The 13,334-nt window shown below is 34.3% G+C and overlaps 1 protein-coding gene across 1 annotated transcript; it reads left to right on the top strand.

Moving 5' to 3' along the window:
* Positions 1-11,849: 11,849 nt before the first annotated feature.
* On the top strand, positions 11,850-12,266 carry LOC113506595 (dopamine D2-like receptor; the record flags this gene model as incomplete). Its single annotated transcript, XM_026889430.1, has 1 exon — positions 11,850-12,266. A coding segment is annotated over exon 1 (417 nt), but the record flags the coding sequence as incomplete, so codon positions are not given.
* Between the last annotated feature and the right edge of the window lie 1,068 nt (positions 12,267-13,334).

Here is a 13,334-nt window from a genome sequence, read left to right as displayed (position 1 = left end):
CAAACCACTAAACCAACAGGCTAATCAGAAAATAGTTGCGTTACTCCAACACATGCATCAGTGATTCCACAGGCGAACAATTCCACACAATCCGACCTCATTAACTCAATCTAGTGTTAATAATTAGCGTTCGCGTTAATTAAACAGTGTAACGGTTAGCGTACATTTAATTTGCATGTTTGTGGGTTATGGGGCTGTCGAGCCAAAAATAATTATACTATGGTATTCCGAAAGCAGGTTAAATTGTGGGTCCCAGCTGTTATTCATACATTTCTGACAGTCGTTACAAGTAGTCAGAAGCTTGAAAGTCTGACAACCAGTCCAACTAATAAGTATCGTGTTGCCCAGGTAACTGGGTTGAGGAGGTCAAATAGAAAGTCATAAATAATATAATTACCATTAATCTTATTAAAACGCCAAACCAAAGTACAAAATTTTCCTTTCATACAACATTAATTTATACCTACTCAAATGTTCTTTACCCATGCACCAGGGGTACACAACATTTATTTCCATTGACATGACACATCAATGAATATCTAGGATAGAGACTCATCCAGGAAGTAATAGATACAATAATTTAACCATCATTCATCAATGTGGCTACTGACAGGGATAATCTTGGAGTGACGTCATTGGTTAGTAGTGTAACGTCTTCGAATTCAATAGGTATATTGAATTTGTGTGACAAATAGAGTTGATATTGTGTGTTTATTTTCACGAACATGACGTTGCATTTAGGCACAGTTTGGTTTAATTTTAGGATTAAATTTCTTATTAGCTGCACCCGCGTCTTTGTTGCTCTGAATAATTTTCAAAGATTAGCCAAAACAAACGGACAGAGAAAGACAATAATTAAAAAAGTTCATATTCCATACCCATCGTAAAAGAGTTCCATTTCATAAACTGTCGCTACGGAACGATCTATCTCTTTCAAACACGTTTTAGCCTTTTAGACGTATATCAATTCACCGCCTTTTTAAGCGACTTCAAAAGAATGAGGTTCTCAGTTCGATTGTTTGTATGTACGTATATATGGTTACTAGCTGCTGCCCGCGACTTCGTCCCCGCGGGTAGAAGATATACATAAGTTATAATTTATACCTGCCCTGTTTTTTTCACATTTTCCATTGTATCTTCGCTCCTAATAGTCGCAGTATGATGGTTTATAGCCTAAAGCCTTCCTCGATGAATGGTCTATTCAACACAAAAATATTTTTTCAATTTGGACCAGTAGTTCCTGAGATTAGCGCGTTCAAACAAACAAACAAACTCTTCAGCTTTATATATTAGTATAGAGTATAGATGTATGTTTGTCCGCGATTATCTCGCGTTTGGCTGAAATAATTTGTACTATTCTCTATTACAAATAAAAACAAATGACCAACGATTCGTCATTCATTATGAACGACGCATTTCAATCTCTTACTTTGAATAGAACACATCAAGACAGCGCCTGACTAGCTCAATTGTACGTACAGTCGCGCACAAAGTATGCAGACTAAGGAATTTAATTTTAAAACGGCGAGAATTACTTTCTGCATAAAGCAGGCGAGTGAACAATTTTAATATAATTAAAAAGTATGGTACATTTTTCATTAATCGTCAGAAATGCGAGTCGGGCTCACACACTAAGACTTCTGTACGAGTAGACGAATAAAAATCTAAACGGCTAGGTGTCAAATAAAATTACCCAAAAAAATATTTGTCACTCAACGAATTCATGACTGCTATAGCCGTTGCTTAACTTTGATCTTTCATGATACCTCTTTGTAGTTATAACGGCTACAAATACACCTAACCTGTGAAAATTTCAACTGTATAACTATCGCGGTTCATGAGGTACAGCCTGGTGACAGACGGATGTCTAGACAGATAGTCGGGCGCTCAGAGGAAACTCAGTCATTGGGTTCTTGCACCCTTTGGGTAGGCAACCCTTAAAAACCAAAACACCATCTTTCTAGCATCACTCAGGAACAACATATTTACTCCCCATAACACACATTTTAAACGTTTTCCTTATGATTAATAGTCCTCCATCATAATTACATATACTTTGTTTAAATATCATCAATCATGTTTTTCTCGACGCGATAATGTTTATATTATGTGGTTATTATGGTCGGGACGTGACAAATGGTCGCAAATCACACCCTGCAAGCGATATCAACGTTATAACTTTTTAGGAAATACTCGAAGCTATCGAAAGACACATAACCTTTTCTGTCAGGCGATTTAACCCAAATCCAGACATGCTGTCAAATCTAATAAGGATTTATGATAACCCATCATTTTTCAATCCTCGGTTTTTTTGTTTTTACATTTAACATTTTTATTTGTCACTTTACAGTGTAATTACATCATCTCTATAGGACCAGTAAAATTAATAATTTATTCATCTGAACGAAGGAAGTGGGAATTTTGTCACCTAAAAATTAAAAGTTAAATTTGAAATACCTGTCTCTTCAATTTTTTTTAAATGAACTGAAATTAAAAGCAAGTTTCTCGTTGCTAATGAAATCAACAAATAAAAAGTACGGAAAGACTATTCACAAAATGGGAAGCAAATCTCTTTCATTTAAATACTTCTTTAAACTGTTGACGTCAAAATGGTGCTATATTTGTACCATTTGTTGGAACAAGTTAACAGGATAGAGAGAAAAGTGAATGTTCTTCTTAATTTCAGCTTTTCAGTGAGAAACTAAAATAAACGAATCTGAAAACAAAATTCGTTTTCATTATACACAAGCATACATTTAATTTAATCATTAACTTTGTTGTTATCATCCATTGCCGCACCAGTAAGACAAATAACAATTTCGACACAAATCCCGCATGCATTGTTGCGTTAATGTAAGTCAATGTTCGTATAGTTAAGTAGTTATTGCCTGCGGGTCCACCTGCTACTAATCGAAATGATACCACTGAATAATACAATCAGGATAAAAACTAAGTATCCTCCTATCTGTGTACCAAGTTTGTCTAAATCCGTTCAGTGGTTTTTGCGAGAAAGAGGAACAAACATCCATACATACAAACTTTATGTATATAATTACACTAGCTGTTGCCCACGACTTCGTCCACGTGGATAGGAGATTTTGAACCGTTTTAGCAGCGCACGCAACGGAAGCCCTCAAAGATGAATAATTTTTCCCGTTTTTTCCATATTTTCCATTGTAGCTTCGCTCCTCTTAGTCGTAACGTGATGTTATATAGCCTATAGCCTTCCTTGATAAATGGTCTAGTCAATACAATTTTTTCCAATTGGAACCAGTAGTTCCTGAGATTAGCGCGTTCAAACAAACAAACTCTTCAGCTTTATAATATTATTACCGATTTATATGTTCGCGTTTATAATATTAGTAGCATAGTAGGTTAGATAATGGTTAATCACTAAATAGATAATAATTTCAACATAATTTAGTAACTAATAATGATCTTATGTTACCAACTTTGGAATTTCAGTTGAACATAATATTGTGGAACATAGCATGTTATACGTACACCATCTACAAACTTCAACACGTGCTAGCACAAGATTGTGAGGATATTCCTGACCCCAATTTTGACCTTTGAATTGAGTTAAGGCCAAACCACACAAGGTTCTCCATTTAGAAGCCCGAAACTTAAGGAACATTTGGATTGCGGTGACAAGTTTCGGGTCCCAATAAAAAATTTAGCTGATTGACTCGACATGTCTTTGAGTTTTCAAGTCAGTTAATGTTAAATTTTCTTTAGATTTCGGGTGATTTAATTGAAATTCTTAATCTGTAAGTAACTTTACAGATTAATAATTTAAACTCAGCTGATTAGCCAACAAATCCATCTAATCTGTTAGGCAACAATAACTTATTGTAATATTATTATAGTTTAAAGTAGCATGAAAATATGTTTGTTTCAATACAGCTAGTATCTGACTATTATTTCCTTATTTAAATCGTTAGATAGAGTTATGCCTAAGAACTCTTATTTGTTCCAAAATTTACTTTTAACAGATCTAAAATTCATCAAGTGATTTAAATAAAACGTGTACAGAACCTGAACAGTAACAAATAGAAGACTATTTACAAAGACATTCCAGAACCAACAAAAAATTCTTTTTTCGTAACTTAAACTACTAGACTTTTTCAAATATCTTTCAATCACTTCTGCGTAAGAGTGTACCGATCCTGCCGGCGTTCCATTAACAGTGTCTCGGTAGGAACTAATTCAATTGTACGCGCTATCCCGGCTCGCGCAGTTTTTACCTCCCTTCTGAGGTCTTTCCTGATTATATATTCAATAGGAACTAAAATATTTTCGAATTGAATGGTATCATGTGACTATTCTTCTCATAATCTCCTGGTTCTTAGCGGTTTTAATAAGTCTTGGGAGTGGCAGAACTAGGAAAAACATAAAGACGATGCATCTTGTGGTGGAATAAGTGGTTTTGTTGTGACTAATATGAACCTCCGGATGCATCTACTAGACTTCGTTTGTCTAGCTGGTAATGGGCTAAGGAGACGTGAAAATCATGAGTCAAGTGTACTGGCACTGAAGAAACAAGTTAAATGAAGTCGGCATTGGATGACGAAAGAGGTAGTAATGGTTGAACAAAAGTTTTTGCATCTACGACAAGTGGTAAAAGTGAATTTATTGTGACAAAATTAAAGTGCTTCTTCAGGTAATGTGATTTTTAATTTAAATTGCAATGAACATAATGTGTCTGATAGACTAGGTTCTAAACATTGAAATCTGAAGTAGCTAGCCAAGTGAGCTAGAGTGGGTATCAATGCTGCAATCTTATTTGGGACCTGAATCCAGCAATTGGGACGTATAAAGGCTGGTTTAATTATCATATCATGACACACCTCACACTGTGATGATGAGGTACCAGTACCATATAAATGTAATAATCACATAACAATATGTATTACATAATAATATATTCGAAAAAATAAAACATAAATTGTTTAACCGAACATTCGCCCGCCTGTCACAGTTAGCTGTTTCCAATTCAAGTTCAAAACAACCGCATGACCTTAAAACACGAAAAATACAGAGTTTAACAGGAGCAGGGGAATTCAAACGCAATTTTCCTGAAATGCTTAAAGGTCAGGACAAAACTAACAATTTTTACGCACCTAACGTTTATTTTCTTGGCATTTTATATGAGAGAAATAATAATAGTTTTAGTTGTATTTTATCTTTTAATCCTCTCGGGGTTAGATTAGAATTGTTTAGTTATATAAAATGGAATCCTATTACTAAGACTGCGTTGTCCGTAAGTCTGTCCGTCCGTCCGTCTGTCCGTCACCATACATTATCTCAAGAATTGTAATAGGTAGACAGTAATTCTTTGTACAGATAATGTATTAGATGCAACATTGTTTTGGCCATTTCTAAGTTGGTGACAAATTTTGACCCACAAATTAATTTGTACCAAAATTTGACCCAAAAACTAAACAGATTTATTTATCTTTAGATTATTCCGAATAGCACTTGACAGTTTTTTTCAAAATTAACAACTTTCTTTTTAATAAGCAGGCAACCATGAAATTGGTCACACGAACCTGTCGCCGGCTAAATAAAGTTTGTATGGACAGTTCAAAAAAATATTGATAAAAATCTCGTCGCTTGGAAGCAATATTTAAATATGAAAATCCACCAAGGCTTTCTTCGTCCTTTAATCGTACCATACAAACATAAATAAAAAAAATTGGAAATTAGGCAGATTGTTCTGATAAAGTCCTAAAATCATCCCTTTCCTTCGCCCAAAAAACAACAAACAATCAGAGTCCTCATTACAAGCTTCAAGCTCGTCACTTGAAGTGTCTGTTTGACCTTTAAAGCGATGTTACTCAGGGTGGAAAACAATCGCGTGACCTTTATGAACATCGCAGTCACATTTATGCGGGAACACATCCTTGAAAATGTCAACATTCATTTGATTTTATGATGTAAGATAGTGAACAGCCTCAGGGATTGGAGATATCAAGACGGAATATGGAGCTGATGCAAGTTGTGTTGGTAACATAACTTTATGAAGGCGTATTAAATTATAATGATTTAAGAATTGCAGAATAAAGTTTAATTATTGAAAAAGACGCGGGGTTTTCACAAACATTCAAGTCACTTGCACAAAGACACTCAGACTTAGAACAAGCGTTCGTGATCACACAAATGTTAGACGCTTGTTAGACTTAGGGCACCTTACCCGCTTCACGCCTTCAAACCATAAGGGTTTGGCACCGATACCACTCGGCTATTCGAGCGGTCAAATTAAATATTCTTTCAACCCTTGGCACAAGAAGAGGAGTATACTATATGTGATAGCCATATCTGTTTATATTTCGCTCGACAAAATCTATTGTTACAAGTGTTTTAAACTTTTTTTGTAAAAATTGCCTGTGCCGTTTGATTTCTGGATTCGAAAAAAAAACATGACCTTGTTCTTGTATATGTTGTTTCATCGTGTTAATTTTCGGAACACATAAACTTGTTTCCTCAAGATTAATATTCTCTTTAAATCAACAAACTTAATATTCGGAAAGGTAACACACGGAATCGATATAAAAATAGCAATACAAATACACACAACCGAACGTGAGGAACAATCAAAACAAGACAGCAGAATCAATTTTAATGCAACGAAATAAGGTTCATTTTTGCAAATCATTGTTACTTGAGCTTTTGGCAACCTACATTGCTGCCGGCCCTCGTAATAGAGGGGCATTGCTAATTATTGCGGACAGCCGGGTTGCTAATGAAATTTTCTTAATAAAAGGACCCGACTAGGAATTGAACCTAAGACCGGACCTTCTTTACACGATTTTATTGAGCTTTAGTTTATTAAATACTGTATAGCACAGTGGTGCAAGTTATGGACCGGGGTAGCAGAAGGCTTTCTTTGAACATAAGATTATTATGAGAAGTTCCTGTAAAAAACCTTAGCAATATAGGAAGAGGCCTGTGCTCAGCAGTGGGACGTTCACAGGCTGGTATAACTTTTAATTGTAGTTAATATTGTGCGAAAAAAACATATGGTCCTTTGTTTTATAAATCCGTGTTTTAATATACACAAGCATCTTCAAAAAAATATAGAAAAAACCTCTCGGCTTACCGGGCAATCAAAATAATTTGTATGAATTGCAATTTGATATCCCAACTAAAGCATTTTCTATATTTTTTTCGAGCAATATGATGCGTGCATTAACGAACCTCTCTCTTTTAAAAGAGTATATAATAGCTTAGAGTGGAAATCTCAAACGTCAGATACACTCGAAGCATTTAGCACAAAGGTTCTCAGACTAAATATCGAAACATAATATCACAACAATTATCATTAAGGAGTTGGTTGACAAAGGCACTGCTCAATTACACTAAAACCAACAGAAATTCTACTCTGTTACCCTAGAGCGTATTAGACGGACAAAAATAAATACAACGATATTATGAACAATATCGTAGTAATTTTTTGCACGACTCGATATACAAACAGAGGCATTCTTTATTTACTACGTTTATTTTGGTTGTCCAGATTCTTTTTAGATTTTTTACCTAAAACATAAAATAAAATACAATAGACATTGACGTTGATGTCTTTAATGACCTTTGGTCGCGTGGATTTCGGTTTTTGGCAAAAAGGCAACATAGGGTCTTTTAAGCATCTGCAAATTTCCACGCATTTCCCACAATACGAATTGGGCGATCCCCGCTTAGGATAAACATTTGTGTGACCTATCTGAGTCTGGGTGTCTTTAGGCATGTGACTTGAATGGTTAAGAAAAAAAAGCCGCTGTTAAATTTCTTATCGCAGGAGAGGAGTATAAAAAAATGAAAATAATACCCCTATTTCGTCACAAGAAATAAGTCATTAAAAAGAAAATGTTCTGAACTGATAGCCTATACTTACTCGTGTTTCAATTGTTATTATAAGTATTTGCAATAAAAATAAAACACAAGAATAAATATAGATATGAACTTGTAAAGGCCAGTCTTCCATTAATTACGTCATAACAAGACGTTCTTAATGAGCACGGCTTGCAGAATTCATTTTAAAGAGACAACTTCTATTTGTTAAAAGTAATTTAAAAAAACGAACACGATTCTTGTCTGACATTATATTTTTAAAAGTGATTGACATTTAAGTGATCGTGACAGTAAGCAGTTGGCATTTAAATTAAGATTTTTTTTGTCTATGAAATCATTTCTTGCATTTATGTCAGATCTAAAATGCGAGCAGGTATGAGTTAGACTCGCTCATAAAGGTCTTCGTAGCACTGTAGCATCAAATAACATATTTTTCTTATTGAATATTTGTGATGATTCAATGAAAGGTAAATTGTGATTTACAATTTAATATGGCATATAATTAAAAAAGGCTACTAACTAGATAGTTACTCCTCTTTTATTTTAACCATTCTCTTATTTTGAAGATACAGGAGTGACACATTTAACCTTCCTATCCATTTAAAAAATTTAATACTAAGGGGACCGTATCGAAAATACCCTTTTACTAAGACTTTGCTATCCCGTCAGCACCTTGTATTTCTGTTGCCGCAATAACAGAAAATAAAAGTCGAAATTAATCGACGGTTATTACCGTCATAAAGTAGGTGGAATTCGCAATTTTATCCCTGTGTCAAAAATCCGACTCGCACTTGACCGGTACTTTTAGGGTATATTTTTAAAACAAGGAGAGTATCATTCTAAAAATATTTCATAAAATTCTTAACAAAATACCAAATATTAAGCTTCATACCTACTTCAGTAATATTCATTTCCCCTTAAAAATGATTGGTATATGATCGGCTTGATTTAATAGGAATGCTTCGAGTGGTGTGAGTGGTGTGACTGCCATTATATCCCCCGTAATTGGATTCGATTCCAAATATGTTTGGACGTGTAAAACTGAGTCTTAGGGCGGTGATACACCAAGCGAAAATATACAGTATCTAAATGCGTTAGGCTACAAACCTGCATTTTATGATCTTTCAAAAAGATTTACGTGGTGACGTTATATGAGCTGTAAGTTGATGCAATCAGTCCCCAGACTTTTCTACAATCGTTAAGGTCCTCAGAATTTTCTATTCTGTTTTTATACTTAAGATAACGATGTCCGCATTGAGGAATTAAATCCTTGTGTCGTGGGCAGTTTCACAAGCATTCTAGTGAATTGCTCAAAGATCCCCGGACTCTAGCATGCTGGACGAAAACAACCACTACTGCACTAGAGAAATATCCGAATGAGTTTTGACTTTCCTCTCAGGGTAGCCAGGGCAGCTTAGGTAGCCAGGCTATGTGATGATCAATTTTATTACATTTCATTTCATTCATTCCCTAGTAAGTGACCTGCCTTATACGAATCTTACTATCTTTATACTCTGCTTTGATCGATACAAAATAAGAAATTCATAATATTGACTGCACGAATAGCCGAGTGGTTGAGGTCACCATGCCAAACCTATTCTACGTAACATAATACTTGTCCATCGCGGGTTCAATCCCCGCCTGGGACAAGCATTCGTGTGATCCACGAAAGCTTGTCCTGAGTCTTGATGTCTTTGTGTATGTGACTTGAATGTTTGTGGAACCTTCCCATAAATAATTCAACCTTGTCGACCAATGAACTTCTATCAAAGTAATCAGTCATTAACCAGGTTTACAATTATACCTATAATTAATATTACATTAATTAATTTATACAATAATCTGTTGTGTATTATTAATTACTAGTTTAATCTGATATCTTAAAATAGAAAGCTATATACAAGTAATAACGTTACTGATCGTAATATAATTATTTTATTTTCGTATGAACCTTGAACTTGATTTATTATTTATATTTGATTGATATTCATGTAATGGACTACTATTATAATAATTTGATGATCGTTAAGAAATAGATAAAATGGTTAATTTTTATAAGCCCTTGTGCCGCGAGGTCTTCACAAACAGTGAGTCAGTCCAAGCACTCTTGGTTCAGATAAAGTTTGTGGTACACGGGGTTCGAACCTGTGACTCGTTACACACAGTGGGTTTGGCTTGGTGACTTCAAACACTCGGCTATTCGGCATATTTTGGTTCGAAGCCTGGGACCTGCTCTTCTAAAGTGTTTTTATTAAAAAACTTTCTTAAAATGCATCAGGTGCAACAAAAAAAAATATGGCTGGAAGCGAAAGGGAGAATTCATGACGGGCAATTCTGGCGTCGAAAATACGTCTGCGCTTGATGTACGGTTAAAAGATTATTGTAAAAGATTTAAGAAAGTGTGGTATCCGATTAAAGTTGTAATTTCGACAAATGAATTTTACTAAAAGGTCATATCCAGGATACAAACATAATTATGTATTTTTTGTTATAATTCTTAACTTTACACTTACTACTAGGCCGATGATGACACTCCAAGTTTACAACTGCTTTATTTGAGAAAACGAATGTACTAAAACTGCTAAGAAACTTGTATCGTTGTTCAGAATAAACATTAAGATACAAAAACAAACATTCTTAGCAGTACTTAAATTCATTGCTTCACAGAAACTTTCTTACTGTTGAACATCACGCTACGAGGCTTAAATATGAAGGAAAATAATAAAGTACATTTGTAACTATGCTACTGTTACTATACCAATTAGTGGAGAGGTTATTAAGGGTCATAATCGGTCAAATAAGTTTGACAAAATTACGTAGTCTTTGGTAGGTTGGATTTTAATCCTTGTATCGCGGAGTTTTCACAAACATACAATTCACATGCACAAATACACCCAGACTCAGGACAAGTATTCGTGGATCACACATATTTTTGTCGCAACATGTCGCGGATAGTGGGTTTGGCGTGGTGATCTCAGTCACTCGGCTGTCCTGATAGCTGAAAACGCTGACACTCTCCCGAAATGAAAGCTGTTGCTTTGGGCCATGAAGTCACTATCAAAGTTACGGCATGGGTCGTATTTCGGTAATTATTTTAAATTTCCTTTTAAATGAACTGTCGGCTTCAGACAGTTCGACACCCGCGGAGGACAAGCGTTTGTGTGATCCACAAATATTTATCCTGAGTCTGGGTATATATGCATGTGACTTGATTGTATGTGAAATCTTTCATAACACGAGAAATAAATTCCTGACGTTTTTCCTTAAGAAGAAGTAAAATTTCTTGGTAGAAAATTATTGTGATAAACATTTCATGTCTACGGTCCAACACAGTTATAAATATAACTTTGACATTAAAAGCAAGTTAAAGATTAAATATAAGTAAAAGGAATTTTCGAACCTTTTTCTTTGAATCCCATTTTGTAAATTAGAAAGATGTATGGAATGTTTACTATTTATAAGTTTCTGAAGGTCTTACTTTAATAACAGAATCCATTTACTTACGTATGTTTTATTAATATAACTTTTGAATTAGTGTTAATAATTAATTGTTAATCTTAATATAAAACTGTATATCTACTTTTGGATACTTAAAGAATATTTAAATGGGATGAAAAGTAATAATAATCTTATCTTCTTCCCATAAGGCTAATACATGAATATATTTATTCAACTGACCCTAATAACATTATCTTTGTCCCATGATTCACTTGGTAATAGAACTCTATATTGTTCCAGGTACAACGAAAATGGCGGCAAAAATGAAACATATAACAGAAACGAATAAAACGTAAAATATTGAACAATGAACACCATTTCTATCAAATGACATCATGAAATTTATAGACAAGTTCACAAAGCAAGACTATAAACGCGGATCCCTGCATCCGTAATGTGAAACATGACATCCGTATTCAAAATGGATGCAAGGACAGAAGACAAGAAAATGGCTAACAAATAAATCATAAATATTGTAACAGAAGCATTGACAGTCCACAATGAATAACCAAGAAGGTTCAATACAAAATATGACAGTACCAAGACTATGTTCTAATGGATGTCAGGACGCGTCGAGAATAATTGAAATAAAACCGCCGGATCCCAACACTACGTTCTACCAACATTATATCGATAACAATACCGATTCCGATTTCAATATCGATATTTTTAACGATACCTTCAGTGATACGAACTGTACATTTAAAAATGGAACGTGTAGTGACGTGGACTACAACTATTGGGCGTTGTCGCTGCTCGTGTTTCCTGTACTGACATTATTCGGTAATGTTCTAGTGATATTAAGTGTTTCGAGAGAAAGGAGTTTGCAGACAGCTACGAACTATTTTATAGTCAGTCTCGCTGTAGCTGACTTGTTAGTTGCTGTTGTTGTGATGCCGTTCGGAGTTTATTATTTGGTGAGTTCTTTTTCATGTTTTTTGATGGTTTTTTTTATTCATTGTTAAACTAGAACATACTTTTCGTTTAAAGCAATATAATATCTACCATAAACAAAATACAAAACTAAGAATCTGTGTAGCCCCATTCATATAGCAAAAACTTGAACGTATGTAAAAAAAAATGATTAAAGATATAAGAGATCTCAACCAAATTGATATTAAAGAGAATTAAAGACTTCAAACAATAATCCAAACAATTATATTTAAATCTATTCAAAAACATATAAATTCAAACAAATTTCACAATCATCTTATTTCTCTTCATCAAAAACCGTCTAACACAGTCACATCACTGGCCCAGTGACGTTAATTACCGTATAATCCGTCTGAGTCGTGTGTATCGACGGCTCACACCCGGGCACAACAATACTCGTGTCACAAAGGAACGCGCGGTATTCCCATATAAGAGAAATGTTGCCGCCTACCAAGATATCCTACAATCGATACCTTAGCCTACACATGGCAATGCTTGTAGGCTACGATATGCCAATTGTACGGCCTTGTTGTATAAGGTCTTTTAATTATCGTTCTATGAAGTTCAGATCATATTAAAATTAAGAAAGGTGAGGTTAGTCACAAAGTAACACATTTCGAATGACAATAATATGTTAATGATGTCACTCTTTATCGCCCGATTAATTTTACAAAACGGTCCTGTCAATACTTGTAATTAATAACCACAATGCAATAGTGGATTTTCTATAAGTTTTAACGGTAGTACTTAAAATCTCTTGATGGAATGGAAATGTCAAATTAAGTTACGTACTTGTTGAAAAGGAATGTCAAAAATATTTAAGGCTGTCATAAACTGATCACATTTCTTGATGGCTTCAAAATTTTTGTCGAAATGTTCTTCTTTTTGACATTTTTATGTAATCTGTAATTAAAAGTTTGTTTATTTAATATTTAATAAGAATATTCATGATTAAAGTAATGTCTTTTATAAACTATTTTTTATTTAAGGGCTTATTAGTCTTAAAATGCTTAAGCTTCTTATAAAACTTAATTTTGTAAATGTTATTCAAA

The sequence above is a fragment of the Trichoplusia ni genome (genome assembly GCF_003590095.1).
Source record: "Trichoplusia ni isolate ovarian cell line Hi5 chromosome 20 unlocalized genomic scaffold, tn1 tig00002177_group19, whole genome shotgun sequence".
Classification (NCBI taxonomy): domain Eukaryota; kingdom Metazoa; phylum Arthropoda; class Insecta; order Lepidoptera; family Noctuidae; genus Trichoplusia; species Trichoplusia ni.
The sequence above is the reverse complement of the archived record's forward strand: the minus strand, read 5'-3'. Positions and strand labels throughout refer to the sequence as shown.